The sequence below is a fragment of the Monodon monoceros genome, unplaced genomic scaffold, assembly GCF_005190385.1.
Source record: "Monodon monoceros isolate NGI ecotype Baffin Bay Population unplaced genomic scaffold, NGI_Narwhal_1 Super_Scaffold_18, whole genome shotgun sequence".
Classification (NCBI taxonomy): Eukaryota; Metazoa; Chordata; class Mammalia; order Artiodactyla; family Monodontidae; genus Monodon; species Monodon monoceros.
In genome coordinates this window covers 70,819,774-70,836,833 of record NW_021703774.1, presented here as the reverse complement: position 1 = coordinate 70,836,833, position 17,060 = coordinate 70,819,774, and the positions used below count along the sequence as shown (strand labels likewise).

At 39.3% G+C, this 17,060-nt stretch overlaps 1 protein-coding gene, 1 non-coding gene and 1 pseudogene across 2 annotated transcripts in view; 1 reads left to right on the top strand and 2 right to left on the bottom strand.

Moving 5' to 3' along the window:
• The window catches only part of NUP210L (nucleoporin 210 like), a 75,402-nt gene that overhangs the window by 21,570 nt on the left and 36,772 nt on the right, over positions 1-17,060 (bottom strand). Inside the window, exons 15-25 of the mRNA XM_029229098.1 lie at positions 12,362-12,554; positions 9,027-9,115; positions 8,714-8,818; positions 8,317-8,418; positions 7,191-7,319; positions 6,537-6,664; positions 5,018-5,150; positions 3,620-3,682; positions 3,076-3,255; positions 2,595-2,675; positions 2,375-2,506 (exon numbers count right to left, since the gene is read on the bottom strand). Coding sequence (XP_029084931.1) covers positions 2,375-2,506; positions 2,595-2,675; positions 3,076-3,255; positions 3,620-3,682; positions 5,018-5,150; positions 6,537-6,664; positions 7,191-7,319; positions 8,317-8,418; positions 8,714-8,818; positions 9,027-9,115; positions 12,362-12,554 — 1,335 coding nt within the window. The remainder of the gene's footprint in view (positions 1-2,374; positions 2,507-2,594; positions 2,676-3,075; positions 3,256-3,619; positions 3,683-5,017; positions 5,151-6,536; positions 6,665-7,190; positions 7,320-8,316; positions 8,419-8,713; positions 8,819-9,026; positions 9,116-12,361; positions 12,555-17,060) is intronic.
• LOC114898830 lies at positions 327-1,985 on the bottom strand (annotated as a pseudogene).
• On the top strand, positions 16,070-16,176 carry LOC114900063. Its single transcript, XR_003794690.1, has one exon. It is a non-coding gene; the product is annotated as a U6 spliceosomal RNA (small nuclear RNA).

Genomic DNA, 17,060 nt, shown 5'->3' with positions numbered 1-17,060 from the left:
ACTCCTGGAGTTCAGAGTGGTAGCAAGGAAGGAAGAGGACAAGAAAGGGAAGCTGTTGTTTTAGGATTGTGTTAAACTAGCTGACCATTTCCTCACTTGCTTCACTCACCATTCTAGTCTAGATTGGATAAGGATTAGGCCTTGACAGATTTCTGGTAAGAGGGAAGGGAGGGCCAACACCAAGGCAAATGTTATTTATTTGTTTGTTTATCAGGTCTTAGTTGTGGCAGGCGGGCTCCTTAGTTGCGGCTTGCCAGTTCCTTAGTTATGGCATGCGAACTCTTAGTTGTGGCATGCATGTGGGATCTAGTTACTGGACCAGGGATCAAACCCAGGCCCCCTGCATTGGGAGCGCGGAGTCTTAAGCACTGCGCCACCAGGGAAGTCCCCTAAGGCAAATACTGAAGTAGGCAGTTGCCTACCTTTTTGGCACTCATTTCACGTTCTATCTCCTCTGCATTTTTGCCGTCTGGAGCACTCAAGACCTTCCTTCACTCTCTTGACTCATACAGAGTTCCAAGTTCCAAACTCACCTTTCCCTCCTCCCCTACATAAAAATTCCCATCTCCTTTGTGCAGATTTCAATAAGTTGTCTGGAAGAAAGTCTTATGCTAAAGAATGAGTGGTTTATAATTGTTTAATCCAAGTGAATTTCTAAATGGTGACACCACAGTGCAGGAAGTCTACCTTGTAGGGCATTAGAGACCTTTCTATTGAGGTCGAAGGCAGGGGAAGAAAATCTTTGTATGGCTCTCAATCATTTCTTCCGTTAGAGTGATTATTTAGATAAGAATATTAGAGGAAGGGAGAAGTAGAATAGATGCTAAGACCTAGGCCATCCCCTCCTTTCACACAATTCCTATTTGCTATTCAAGAAAAAAAGCCAAATCCTTCTGCAGAACTCTACCAAACTAAGTACAGTTCTCTCTCTCCTCAGTTCCAAGTATAACCAGGCTCTGTGCAGTCCATGACAGATAGAAGACTCAACCACTAGAGTTTCCCTAGAAGACTCAACCACTAGAGTTTCCCTAGATTACAGATCTAGGATATTTTAAGAAAATTGGAAATTTTAAATTTTTTCCAGACTTTTCTTTTTAGCTGGCTCCAGAAATGACCTAATTCTAGCTTCTGTAACCACTCTGATCTCTCTCAAGGTCTAATTCTTTGTTTTTGTGGGCACTGAGTTGTGACCTACTGGGTACCTTGGCCCCAGGTTCCTTCTTCCTAAGGTAAAGCTCAGACCTAAGTGGCTGCCACTGATCCTGGACCATCTCGGGTGGGTTCCATTAAACTGATGATCAGGTAACAACGTTGTGAAGTAGGTAAAGTTTGTAGCATCCACCTCTTTTTTTTTTTTTTTTTTTCTTTTTCAGGTTTCAGAGTAAGGTTTAGTGCTATATGTATTAAAACATCAAAGCTATTTTAAAAAACATAAAGACTCATGTTGCAGTGTGGATTTCCTCAATAGCCATCCTGAGGGCTTTGGCCATTCCAGATGCAGCAGGTGAATTGGGAGGAGCCGGTACCACCAAAGGGAACCGTGGAGGAGTTTAATTAGTTGTCCTTCTTAAATTTGCCATTGATATAAGGTCCAGAATCAGCTGCCAGTTGGTGGCCCACAACAGCCCCATGACACCCATGGCACCCTTCATGCTCAAGGTAGGATTCCAGTTCTTCCCCAGCTCCTAGTAGTGTGGGCCCAGGAGTGTGCTCAGCAACCACCTTTCTTTCTTTTTTTTTTTTTTTTTTTTGCGGTACGCGGGCCTCTCACTGTTGCCTCTCCCGTTGCGGAGCACAGGCTCTGGACGCGCAGGCTCAGCGGCCGTGGCTCACGGGCCCAGCCACTCTGCGGCATGTGGGATCTTCCAGACCAGGGCACGAACCCGTGTCCCCTGCATCAGCAGGCGGACTCTCAACCACTGCGTCACCAGGAAGCCCGCAACCACCTTTCTTAATGTCAACTGCCCATCATGCACTACAAACATGATTATTAATATAATTGTGTCTGAACATGTTGAAAGATTATATATTTAAACTTTATGTACAAATACTTTATATTCATAATGTGTTATTCATGTAACACAGTATCTGCTCACAAATACAACATTATACAACAACAAATACATCAAAGGAAGCATTGCTTTGTTGAGAGCTCTTTCCAGCAAAGTATGTTAAACATCATATAGTATTATCTGAATACTCAAATTTGGATTCTTCATATGATTTTCAGGTTTCCAGCATTCACAGAACAATTGGAAAAAGAGTAAGTAATAATATTGTGTAGTTTAGAAGTGAGTTAGTCTAAAACTTATGAAATAAAATAAATTTAGTATCAAGATCCCTAAGGTAATATAATAAACAGGTAAGTTTATACCTCTGAATGCCTGGGCACTAGATCCAATACGTCCCTTTTGCTCATGGACCAATGGAATGTGAGCCCAGGGTTGGCATTGCTGAAGGAGAAAGGGGTCTGGGTACTGGTCACTCCCATGACATAAACTGGCATCTGAAAATGAAGAGTGGTTTTGTGCTATACGTCCCGTCCAGCTGGCATTATCAAAGTAATGAACCTGGAACAGAGCCATCCTACTGACCTCAGTAGCTGTGATGAGTCGAGTTGCAGCTGCAAGGATCCTAACAGCCCTTAGCTGCACAACTTCAATCTGCACTTCATCCTGCTCAACAGGGTGGAGAGCAAGCTTAGGCTAAGAGGGAGTGTCTGTGGGGTGGATGCTTATGATAACTAGTTTGTTTGTTGTTGTTTGGGGCATTCAACAACAACAACAAACATGCCATAGATATAGGTTTTTTGTTTGTTCGTTTTTGTTTGTTTTGTATTTGTTCTTGAAACAATTCCTTAAGTATAGGGACTATGTCTTATAACAATGCCAAGTACTCTGTGGGTTTTTCACTGAAGATTACATATTTCCCATGCCTGGTTAAGAGAATACCAAACGAGGGGACTGAAAAGACTTCCCTGGGCTGTTGACACCCTCCCCATCACTATTTCTTCCTCTACCTCCCAGTGATTCCCAGATGGAGGAGTAGAAACAGAGCAGAACAAAGAACCAATACCTGGGAAAACACAATGACTTTTCCAGTATCTTCATTTACTGTCTGGATGGTGCCATGGACCACAGCTCTGCCAACTACCTTCCCTGTAACTTGGCCCCTCCTATTAACAACAGCCACGGTCTGATTACTGATGGAGAAGTGAATGATAGATTGAGGCTGAGGGCCACCTTCAGACATTACCTGGAATGTAAACACACCAGTGAATGCCTGGACCTTGGGGAGAAGTCACATCTCCTTTCCCAACCTTTTGTCCAAGTAACTCGACTTTTTCATCTTTCCCCACTTTCCAACCAGCATATGCCACATCACCTCAAATGCACGAGATGGAAGTGCTATAAATGATCCATGGGATTCCAAGAAGTAGTTCATACCATGTTTCTCATAGAACAAAGAAAATACTAATTTTCTTCTTTATCAAATCCTTTTGTACTTGGCTGAGAGTAGACAAGGGAAGGTCAACAGGAAGAGGTGTATGTGTATGTGTGTGTTGGGGTGGAGCAGAGGTGGGATGGGGAGAAAGCCTCATTTCTGGCTTTTGGATCACCTGCATCATATTAGTTGGAATCAGTGTCATTTTCTCTGGAACAAGTCTGAATGGAGGAAACACCTTGAAGGAGAAAACCAAAAGGACAACAGTGATTAACTACAGTCAAGTTCATAGTAAATGATCACGTAGCTTATTCTAAGGAAAAAATCCTAATTATGTACAATGAAGTTATATACAAAAACGTATTTTATTTTATTTATAAATGCAAATTTTATTTATAATAGCAAAAAATTATAAATTACTTAAGTGAGAATGATTAAATAAGTTATTACATATCCACTCACTGTAATAAAAGTGGTCATTAAGATTATATTTACACAATGAGATATCATCTCACACCAGTCAGAATGGCCATCATCAAAAAATCTAGAAACAATAAATGCTAGAGAGGGTGTGGAGAAGAGGGAACACTCTTGCACTGCTGGTGGGAATGTGAATTGGTACAGCCACTATGCAGAACAGTATGGAGGTTCCTTAAAAAACTACAAATAGAACTACCATATGACCCAGCAATCCCACTACTGGGCATATACCCTGAGAAAACCAAAATTCAAAAAGAGTCATGTACCAAAATGTTCATTGCAGCTCTATTTACAATAGCCTGGAGATGGAAACAACCTAAGTGCCCATCATCGGATGAATGGATAAAGAAGATGTGGCACATATATACAATGGAATATTACTCAGCCATAAAAAGAAACGAAATTGAGCTATTTGTAATGAGGTGGATAGACCTAGAGTCTGTCATACAGAGTGAAGTAAGTCAGAAAGAGAGAGACAAATACCGTATGCTAACACATATATATGGAATTTAAGAAAAAAAAATGTCATGAAGAACCTAGGGGTAAGACAGGAATAAAGACACAGACCTACTCGAGAGTGGACTTGAGGATATGGGGAGCAGGAAGGGTAAGCTGTGACAAAGTGAGAGAGAGGCATGGACATATATACACTACCAAACGTAAGGTAGATAGCTAGTGGGAAGCAGCCGCATAGCACAGGGAGATCAGCTAAGTGCTTTGTGACCACCTGGAGGGGTGGGATAGGGAGGGTGGGTGGGAGGGAGACGCAAGAGGGAAGAGATATGGGAACATATGTATATGTATAACTGATTCACTTAGTTATGAAGCAGAAACTAACACACCATTGTAAAGCAATTATACTCCAATAAAGATGTAAAAAATAAATTAAAAAAAAGATTATATTTACAATTACCTTTCTTTTCTACTTTTTTTCTTTTTTTGGACATGCCTCACAGCTTGCGGGATCTTAGTTCCTGGACCAGGGATGGAACCTGCGCCCTCAGCAGTGAAAGCGCAGAGTCCTAACCACTGGAAATTTATAAAATTTATAAAGAAGACGAAGTATGAATTTTGGATGAGATAATTTCCTTACTTCAATTTGCCGAGGAGCCGACGTGAATTTTCTCCCCATCTTGTCCCTGGCAATAGCTACAAGTGTGGTTTGCCCAATAGTGATAGCTCGAAGGATATAATTTTCAGAGTATTCATCCTGTTTCTCCATTAGCCTGCAAAGACCCACAAATTTCTAGGTGAGAAAAATTTGGTTTTAAAAGTGGACAGTTATGCATCTTTCTAAGATGCTTAACATTTTCTGCTTTCTTTTCTTTTTTTTTTTTGGCCATGTGGTGCAGCTTGTGGGATCTTAGTTCCCCGACCAGGGATTGAACCTGGGCCCACGGCACTGAAAGCGAAGAGTCCTAATCACTGGGCCACCAGGGAATTCCCAATCTTCTGCTCATATTAACTCAGCTTAGAAGGAACTACCATAAAATAACTTCCAGAGTCAAGACAAAGTTCATAGCAACGGCAGAAGGCTCCTGAAGGGCAAAAATTTGTTCTTGGTCTCCAAAGGGATAAGAGCAATATAAACATAGACTGGCAAAACTGCAAATGCTAAATTGCCTCAGAATTCCTGTATCTTCCCTTTCGCAGAGGGCAATACCAGTGCCTCTACTTCTAGATTTTTTAAAGGTCCTCAAGTCTGAAGCACCCCCAAAGGATATCATCCAAGGAGAAGTTTCATAAAATGGAAATATTAATGAGACACATGATTTTAGGCCCAAAATAAGACATCTGAGGATCTGGAAGGGGTATTCTGTAGAGAGCTGAATATGGGAAGAGAGTATGGGCTGAAAGGTACCGTTACAAAAAAAGGAAAGAAGAAAATCTGAAATAACCTAAGGGAGAGCTAACCAGGCTATCAGGAGGGATATTCTTGTGGCATTAAGCATAGGGAGAAAGAAGTATATTTTTTAAAGATTTATTTATCATTTATTTTATTTTATTTGTGGCTGCATCAGGTCTTAGTTGCGGCAAACAGGATCTTCACGCTGGCTTCTCTCCAGTTGTGGCACACAGGCTCCAGAGCGCGTGGGCTCTGTAGTTTGCAGCACACAGGCTCTCTAGCTGAGGCACACAAGCTCAGTGGTTGTGGCACACGGGCTTAGTTGCCCTGCGGCATGAGGGATCTTAGTTCCCTGACCAGGGATTTAATCCACGTCCCCTGCATTGTAAGGCGGATTGGTTTTTTAAATAAATTTATTTATTTATTTATTTTTGGCTGTGTTGGGTCTTCACTGCTGCGCGCGGGCTTTCTCTAGTTACAGCGAGAGGGGGCAACTCTTCATTGCGGTGTGTGGGCTTCTCACTAAGGTGGCTTCTTTTGTTGTGGAGCACGGGCTCTAGGTGCGCAGGCTTCAGTAGTTGTGGCACACGGGCTTAGTTGCTCTGCGGCATGTGGGATATTCCCCGACCAGAGATAGAACCCGTGTCCCCTGCATTGGCAGGCGGATTCTTAACCACTGCACCACCAGGGAAGTCCCTAAGGCAGATTCTTTACCACTGGACCACCAGGGAAGTCCCCAAGAAAGGAGTATTGAAATGGTACTCACGTCAGGGTGACAATGGCAGAAGCCAACTGCAGTTTGAGCTCCATGTTCCTGAAGTATTTATTTTGGAACGGGCGTTTGGAAGGGCCAAGAACCCTCACAGTTACTAACACAGTTTTACCTATTTCAACCTAGTGGTTAAAAAACAAAAATTAAAAAAAATAATTTTTTAAGGTAATTTTAGTAGAGATGTCTCATTCACCTAGGGCCGTTTAACTCTTAGAGGTGGCAAGCTCTTTTTTTCATGCTAAATGTTCCTGGTCAGCCTTTGATCTAGTAAGCCTAATCTGTGTGTATTCTTTTAAGTTGTTCTTTATTTTTTTTAACTGTTTTTTAAATTTTTTTATTTTGGCCATGCCCTGTGGCACATGGGATCTTAGTTCCCTGACCAGGGATCGAACCCACACCCACTGCATTGGAAGCACGGAGTCTTAAACACTGGACCACCAGGGAAGTCCCTAAGTTGTGCTTTAACACTCTATTTATCTTCATCATGTTTAGTGTTGGAATTGTGTTCTTTAAGGGCAGATATTTCCATTAACATCATCAAAGGGCCTGGTATACACACATGGTAGCTGAGCACAGACTATATTAGGTGATGCTAGCGAGTGAGAATGACGCCTGCTTCATTTAAGAGAGAAAGCAAACATCTCTCACCTTATCAATCAGATCAAGCTCCAGCTCTTGCATGTCTGACACCGTGAGGTGAGCCATTGCTGGACCCAAGAAAGCCAAACACAGGTCATAGACCTCCAAGCTGAGAAATCCTGGATGTACTGGAACTAACTAGAAGGAAGAAGATGGTAGCTGGGTAAAGAAGCAAACATGCTCCAAGCATAATCATAGCAATTATTTCCACCCAAGGTGGAAAATACAATATCTTACTTTCTTTGTGATGGGAACTCTGAGAGGTCACATTATATGTTTCAGGCATAGCACAATATGTACCCTTAAAGTGATGTTTCAGTTTGTGGCAAAATATGTACCCTTAACAAATACTAACTGATAAAGAGCAGAGTTTAAATTGATTGATTTCAAGCAGAATCCAACATACATATCCAGCTTCTTAATTATGAACAGGGAAAGGATTCAGGAAGAAAATCATGTACATTTATATGCAATCACAAGGAGGGAGAGAAAGTACTGGGTGGACTGATACTTTGTTTTTCCTTCTTGTACTACAGCTCCTGCACAGCAGCATGGTTTTTCACATGCTTTGCCCATAGGGCCTCAATCTCCTCTTTTAAAAAGCAACATTATGACTACAGTAAGTTACATTACTTTGAGCTCTTTGAAGGAAATAAATACATATGTTAATATAATATATTTTTTTATTATTACAAGTCAACTAAAAGCAAATCTCTTGGCATATTGACTATGGAGTCAGCTTAATATTTTAAGTTGCCATGTCCTGGCTGAAAATACCATATACTCAAATTATAAAGTCAATAGTATATCTAACTATCCACACAGTTCTGTGCTTTTAAATTTATAAAAATTAACCTTCTTTTAATGGAAATCTTATAATTAGATGTCTCCTACACTGTTTCCATTCAATCAGAGCCAAAAATTGCCACATATTGTAGCTAGTTACAGAAAAAAACAAACAAACAAAAAAACGCTCTTTTTTTGTTGAATAATCTATGTAGGTTAAAAAAGGAAAAAGACACAAATGTTATTTTTTGTAACAAGTTTGAGACACCCAATAAAAATTTTCCAATCATTCTCCTAAGAATGAGCTTTGACCTGAGACCATCAGTCTGGGAGTATCTCTAGAACTCACCTGGACAGAGCTTTCCGCTTCCAGGTAAGTGATGGTGGCAATGTCTTGCTCACTACTGCTGACTAAAAAATAACCAGATCCTTCCACAAGGCTAAATATTTCCTATGGAAAAATCAGACAAACAATATTCTGTTCCCTTTGGTTTATAAAAAATTCAAAGAAAATAACTTCTACTTACCTAAGAAAGAGTATGAAATTAAAAGATTACGGTCAGTGGACAAAAGACAAAATATGACTATTAAAGTATTACTGCTAAGGATAATTATTATATATGCATTATATATGTGAATCGCTGATTTTCAACACATAAGTGAGCTTTTTTATTGTTATACTATTAATTTTAATAACCTCTCCCCTCCAATATGATTCCATTTAGCTAGACCCGTATAGCTTCTACCTTCACATCAGGGTGGTTATAGATGGTAGCATTCTCAGGCGATACTGTTACATCATCTACTAGGAGCAGCTCTACAGCTGCAGATCTGGGCAAGTTGGAAAGTTCCTAGAAATGTAATAAGAACCACAAAGGTAAATACAAACTTTTAATTCCTCAGCTCAGTGAGTGAAGATTCCAGTACTCTTTCAAGTGCCAAAGATAACAGATTCATAGAGGTGCATAGTTCTCAGATTTACATCAGTTATATAAATGACTTCTAAGGAGCCTTACATTTCAGTTAATTAATATTTTTTATATAATAGTCTCCATTTACCTTTGGACTTTCCTTCTCTGAATAGCCCACAAAATTGACTCCAATGAGTACAGTCCCTTTTATCTGATGTACTTTAAGGATCCTTTGACCTGGAGACATGCAAAAAAGTACCCTGTGAGAAACAATAACATGTAGAATACAAAAGTGTCTCTAGAAAACCAAAAATCTGCCCTAATTTTTTCCAAATGGTGTTTTATTTCAGGGAGAAAAACAAAAACAAACCCAAAAAACAGTGAATAAGGAAATACACAAGAAACAGAAAACTGGGGTTCTATGCTGACTCTGCAATTATATTCCTATGTGACCTTGGGCAATCACTTTATTTCTCAGTTCCTTTATTAAATGAGGGGTTGGGACAGACAAAATCTAAAATGCTTTCCAGCTCTAATGGTTTGTGAGTCCAAAAATAAGCTGACAAGAGGGTATGGGGAAATTTTTGTTTGATTTAAAAATAAAAGTGAGAAATAAAGAGATTGTCCTTTGGGACTTTTCATGCTTCTAATCTGTTTTGTGTATGTAAATGTCATGTCAGTCCCTTACTCAAAAATTTTAAATGAAAAAAAAATTTTTTTAATCGCTAACTAGTCCTTATTAGAGCAATTCAAACTACTTAAACTAGTACTTGAAGCTGTCCATAATCTGACCCTGCTTTACTCATTCATTCTTTTTTCTTTCTTTTTAATTTAACTAACATGAATGTGCCACTTTACTTAGGACAACTCTTATTTTATCCTCAACACATGATGATCATGCGTAAATCTGTAAAGCATTTTCTCATGATGTTACATTCTTTCATTCAACAAAGATTTATTAAGGGCCTAACTATATGCTAGGCACTATGACAAGTAATTAGGATACAGAGATGAAGAAGAAAACAACACAGTTCTTGCCTTCAAAGAAACCCACAGCTTAGAAGGGTGGCTGAGAGGTAAACCAACCACTGCAATACAGTGTGATAAGTACTATTATAGAAGTATGTACAGAGCACCTAATACAGGATATATAAGAGCACAAAGAAGGAATATTCTCCTTAGATTGGGAATATAGAGGAACAGAAAACTCCTAGATTACTAGAGGAAGATTTTAGCCTAGTGAAGATGCAAGTAAAGAGAAAATAAAACATATGCAAAGGAAAGAGGTATGACAAGCCTTTTCATGGTTAAGGATCTAAAATTGTTGAGTATGAGAAAAATGTAGAATACATGTGGGTGGTAATAAGAAGTGAAGCCAAAGAAGTAGGCAGGGGTCGGTATGTTAAGCTGCAACATATGAACTTTATCCAGAAAGACACAATGACAATACGTGTCACTGCGGGCTTAGTTGCCCTGCAGCATGTGGGATCTTAGTTCCCTGACCAGGGATTGAACCCATGTTCCCTGCATTGTAAGGCAGATTCTTTACCACTGGACCACCAGGGAAGTCCCCAGATTTGTATTTTAGAAAGATCATTCTGGGGACTTCCATGGTGGTCCAGTGGGTAATACTCTGTGCTCCCAATGCAGGGGGCCCAGGTTTGATCCCTGGTCGGGGAACTAGATCCTACATGCATGCCTCAACTAAGAGTTTGCATGCCACAACTAAGAGTCCACACGTTGCAACTAAAGATCCCGCATGCCGCAACTAAGACCCGGCACAGCCAAAATAAATAAATAAATAAATAAATAAATTTTTTTTTAAAAAAGAAAAGAAAGATCATTCTGGACAGTAGTATGGAGGGTGGATTAGAGGGTAGGAGAGACACATTGAGATCAGTTAGGAGGCTACTATGGTGATGTAGGATAGAGGTTATGAGGACATTAGTGATGAAGTTAGAGAGGAAGAGAGAAAACCTTTAGAAAATAAAATGGATGGTATTTGGTGATTGATTGTTACAGATATAAGGAGCACCTCTTTCTTCCCTACCACTTTTTACATTAACTGTATCATGTTATTGGTATTCTGGTGTTATAGTATCATATACATATTAATATTATGTTATCATATTCTCTAGTTAAGCCCTTAAACTTGTCCTGAGTATAAACTCCCTGTGGGTAAGGGAAAGCTTAAATCTTATTTCTTTAATGTTTCTTATTGAATTGAATAGTTATCTAAATGGGAAAAGAATTTGAAAAAGAACAGACGCATGTATATGTATAACTAAATCACTCTGCTGTACACCTGAAACTAACACATTATTAATCAACTATACTCCAATATAAAATAAAAAGCTAAAAGAAAAGAATAGTTACCAAATACTCATACCAGAAACCTAAAAGTTACCCTTTGTGCCACTTTCTTCTTTACTTTTGGGATTGATTTGTGGTAGATTATTTTTTTTTAATTTATTTTTATTTTTTTATTTTTTGCGGTACGCAGGCCTCTCACTGTTGTGGCCTCTCCTGTTGCAGAGCAACAGGCTCCGGACGCACAGGCTCAGTGGCCACGGCTCACGGGCGCAGCCGCTCTGCGGCATGTGGGATCTTCCCAGACCGGGGCACGAACCCGTGTCCCCAGCAACAGAAGGCGGACTCTCAACCACTGCGCCACCAGGGAAGCCCTAGATTGTTATATTAATGTCTTGTGGTGAATCATGCCTGGTGGTATCCATGCTCTTGAGTAGTCTTGGCCTACCTCGACTCTTGTTTTGGCCAGGTGACTTGTTTTGGAGAATAGGACCTCAGCAAATGTGATACAAGCAAAGGCTTGATGGGCTACTGCCCCTGAGGGCTTGTTGCCCTCTTAGAACCTCATCTTGTGCCTCTTGCCCCGTCTCTAAGTCAGTCTCACTTCACTTATTTAGTTCATTCTTTCTATTTCCTCTTTCTGCCATCTCTTCAGGTCTCAGAATACATGCAACTTTCTTAGGGCAGTCTTCTCTGATCTAAACTAGGTTAGGTTCTCCTGTTATAAGCTCTTAATGAATCCCATATTTGCCCTTCAAAACACCTAACACAATGTAATGTTTAAAGTCCAGTTTCCCCAACTGGACTGTAAGTCTATGAGGGCAAAAGCTGTGAGTGTCTCATTTACCATTGTATCTCCAAGTGCCTAGCAGAGGGCCTTACATGTAGTAGCCACTCAATAAACACTGCCTAACAAATGAATAATGTTTCCAAAGTTTTAGTTAAATAATAGGTAACCAATACATTTTAAAATTAATTTTGTGTTCTTGTGAGAAATGTTGGACTCTAGACCCTAGCTTTGCAAACAAGGGAATCTATCTTTATGTTTTCTAAAAAATACAAAAATCGAAGGTGAAAGGTGAGACAGATTAAATAGACTATCACCCACAAGGAAATATTTAGTGCAGAACCATTTAGTAGATACATGAAAGGATTCATAAATATTTACAATACCATGTAGCCGGGTCTGCCCACTGCCATCATCCTTTGCTACCATCTCCATTGAATTGTAATTTTCAAAATGAGCTAGTGTTTCATTTGAGGATTTCCATTCTAGCATCAGTGAACTGAAATTATCAAACTTTCTCCTGTGTTGATCAAACACTACCAGTTCCAGGACTGTGTCTCTCAGGCTTGATACAGGAATCTGTATTAAAATAAAAAGTAAGAAAAGAAAAGAAACAATAGTTTAAGAGGTGGTAAGATATTCCTGAAGCCAGGGATCATGTTTTCTCCCAATATTTTTTCTTTGACAGTCTTCAAAGGTACAGATATGGTATAGTGAATACCATAAAAGAATGGTAGAGTGAATACCTATAGATACTTCATCTCAATCCACCATTTGCTTTCTCTATCTCTCCCTCTACTTTCATACTCTCTGTGTGCGTGTTTGTATGTGTGTGTGTCTTTTTTTTTTTTTCCAAATGATTTAGGTATCATGGCACTTTACCCCTAAATATTTCAGCATGCATTTCCTAAGAATGAGTAGCAAAAACTACATTATCACACATAAGAATATTAACATTAATTCAGTGTTACATACTGTATAGTCAATATTTCAATTTCCCCAAATGTCCCCCAGAATGTCTTTTATACCTGTTTTAAATTTTTGATCTAAATTTGATCTTGACAGACTTCCCTGGTGGCACAGTGGTTAAGAATTCGCCTGCCAATGCAGGGGACATGGCTTCGTGCCCTGGTCCGGGAAGATCCCACATGCTGTGGAGCAAGTAGCCCATGAGCCACAACTACTGAGCCTGCGCTCTAGAGCCCATGTCCACGACTACTGAGCCCGCGTGCCACAACTACTGAAGACTACATGCCTAGAGCCCGTGCTCCGCAACAAGAGAAGCCACCACAATGAGAAGCCTATGCACCACAATGAAGAGTAGCCCCTACTCGCTGCAAGTAGAGAAAGTCCGCGTGCAGCAACAAAGACCCAATGCAGCCATAAATAAATAAATAAATAAATAAATAAATAAAAGAAATTGGCTGGTCTTTGTCCCCAGTTCTTGAGAAGTAACCCTAAACCCTTGGAATTTCCTGAGTGATAGGAGTGTATCTGTTATTCATGATGGACCCCTTGGATCACACTTGAGTTTATACTTATAAGATAACTCAGGATGGGGGCTGGTCATGCTAGAAAAACCAGCCATGTGATTATAGTGATGGGACTTTGAGCCAGGTGATACCAACCTGACCTCCAGGGAGGGGAGGGGGGTTAGAAGTCGAGTTTAAACATGTGGTCAATGATTTAATCAATCATGTTTATGTAATAAAACCCCTATAAAAGTTCTGGACACCAAAACTCTGAGGACCTAAATGAAACCTAAATGAAATAGGAAAATTCAAAATATACAAGAAAGCAAAACTGACTCAATAAGAAATAAAAAATCTGACTAGATCTATAACAAGTAAAGAGATTGAATAAGTAATTTAAAAAAACAACACAACATGCCACAACAAAAATCCTAGGCCCAGATGGCTTCACTGGTGAATTGTACCAAATGTTTAAAGAGTAATGAATACCAATTCTTCACAAACTCTTCAAACAAGTAGAAGGGAAGTGAATACTTCCCACCTCATTCTGTGAGGCCAGTATTACTCTGATACCAAACCAAAGATACCACAAGAAAATAAAACTACAGATTAAAATCTCTTCTGAATATAGATGCAAAAATCCTCTACCAAATACTAGCAAGCTGAATCCAGGAGTATATAAAAAGGTTTATACATGATAAACAAGTGGAATTTATCCCAGGAATGCAGGGTTGGTTCAACACATGAAAATCAATCAATGTAACACACCATATTAATAGAATAAAAGGGAGAAAAACACACAATCATCTCAACAGATACAGAAAGAACATTGAACAAAATGTGAAACTCTTTGGTGATAAAAACATTCCACAACCTATATACTTCCTCAACCTATATAGGGCATCTATATTTCATAGATGCCTATATAGGGCATCTATGAAAAATCCACATCCAATATCATACTTAATAGTTATAGGTTGGAAGCTTTGCCCCTAAGATCAGGTATAAGACAAGATGTCTGTCCTTGCCACTTCTACTGAACATTGTGCTGGGGGTTCTAGCTAGGACAACTAGTCAAGAAGATAAAAAGAAGGCATCCAGATTGGAAACGGAGAAGTCTGACTGTCTCTATTTTCAGATGACATAATCTTGTGTATAGAAAACCCTAAGGAACCCACCAAAAAAACTATTAGATCTAATAAATGAGGTCAGCAGTGTTGTAAGATACAAGATTAACATGGAAAAATCAGCTGTATTTCTATACAAGAGCAACAATCTGAAAATGAAATAAATAATTATCTTTATGATAGCATCAAAAAGAATAAAATATTTAGGAATAAATCTAACAAAAGGAGTGCAAGTGTATACTCTAAACCAGGTGTTCCCAACCCCTGGGCCACGGACCAGTACCGGTCTGCGGCCTGTTAGGAACCGGGCCGCACAGTAGGAGGTGAGAGGCGGGCGAGGGAGCAAAACTTCATCTGCCGCTCCCCATTGCTCACGTTACCGCCTGAACCATCGCTCGCATTACTGCCTGAAACATCCCCCCGCACCCCCTCTCAACCCCATCTGTGGAAAAATTGTCTTCCACAAAACCAGTCCCTGGTGCCAAAAAGCTTGGTGACCACTGCTCTAAACTACAAAAATTGTTGAATGAAATTAAAGAAACCCTAAATAAATGGAAAGATAGCTCACATTCATGAATCAGAAGACAATATTGTTAAGATGGTAATGCTCTCCAAATGAATCTACAGAGTCAATGAAATTCCTGTCAAAACCCCTGCTAGGGGCTTCCCTGGTGGCGCACTGGTTGAGGGGCCGCCTGCCGATGCAGGGGACACGGGTTTGTGCCCCGGTCCCGGAAGATCCCACATGCCACGGAGCGGCTAGGCCCGTGAGCCATGGCCGTTGAGCCTGCGCGTCCGGAGCCTGTGCTCCGCAACAGGAGAGGCCACAGCAGTGAGAGGCCCGCGTACTGCAAAAAAAAAACAAACAACAAACAAAAAAACCCTGCTAGTTTCTTTGCAGAAATTGACAAGGAATCCTAAAATTCATATGCAAATGCAAGGGACTCAGAATAGCCAAAGCAATATTGAAAAAGAAGAATAGAGTTGGAGGACACATACTTCCCAATTTCAAAACTTACCACAAAGCTACAGTAATCAAGATAGTATGGTACTGGCATAAGGACAGACGTATGGATTAATTGAAGAGATTTGTGAGCCCAGGAATAAATCCTCACATTTATGGTTAATAGATTTTCAACAAGAGTGCCAAGATGATTCAAAGGGAAAGAATAATCTTTTTAATAAATGGTGCTGGATCAACTGGATATCCACATGCAAAAGAATGAAGATGGACTCCAACTTCACACCATATACAAAAATAAACTCAAAATGGATTAGAGGCCTAAATGTAAGGACTAAAACTACAAAACTCTTAGAAGAAGTCAAAAGCATAAACACTCATGCCCTTGGATTAGACAATGGTTTCTTAGATATGACATCAAAAATACAAACAAAAACAACAACAGAAGTGATGAATTGGACATCGTTAAATAAAACCTTTTGTGCTTCAAAATACACCATCAAGAAAGTGAAAGTTTAAAAAAAGAAAGTGAAAGTACTCGCTTCAGCAGCACGTATACTAAAATTGGAATGATACAGAGAAGATTAGCACAGCCCTTGCGCAAGGATGGCACACAAATTCGTGAAGCATTCCATATTTTTAATAGACTGGTGGTTGTCAAGGGGGAGGGGGTGGGAGATGGATGGATTGGCAGTTTGGGATTAGTAGATGCAAACTGGTATATACATATATACCAGAATGGATAAACAAGAAAGCCCTACCGAAAAAAAAAAAAAAAAAAGAAAGCCCTACTGTATAGTACAGGGAACGATATTCAATATCCTGTGATAAAACTTAACGGAAAAGAATATGAAAAAGAATGCCTATGTATGTCCAATAAAAAATTAAAAAAAAAGAATGTATATATATGTATAACTGAGTCACTTTGCTGTACAGCAATAATTAACACAGCATTGTAAATCAAATATACTTCAATTAAAAAATGCAAAACAATCAAAAAAGAAAGAAAGTGAAAGACAACCCATAAGATGGAAGAAAAGTTTTGCAAATCACATATCTCAAAAAGACTTGTATTTAGGATACATGAAGAACTTGTATAACAATAATAAAAGATGAACAACCCATAAGACTGGAATAGACATTCTCCAAAGAAGATATATAACTGGCCAATAAGCACATGGAAAGGTGCACAATGTCATAAGTCATTGAGAAATGTAAATCAAAACCACTATAACATACCACTTCTCACACACTAGGAAGGACATAATCAAAATAACAAACACATAATCAAAATAACAAACATTAACAAGTATTGGCAAATGTGGAGAAATTGGAATTCTCATATGTTGGTAATGGAAATGTAAAATGAGGTAGCCATTTTGGAAAACAGCTGGAAGTTCTTCAAAAGGCTAAACATAGAGTTACCATATGACCCAGCACTTCCACTCCTAAATATATACTCAAGAGAGCTGAAAATATATTCACACAAAAATTTGTGCATGAATGTTCATTGTAGCATTATTCA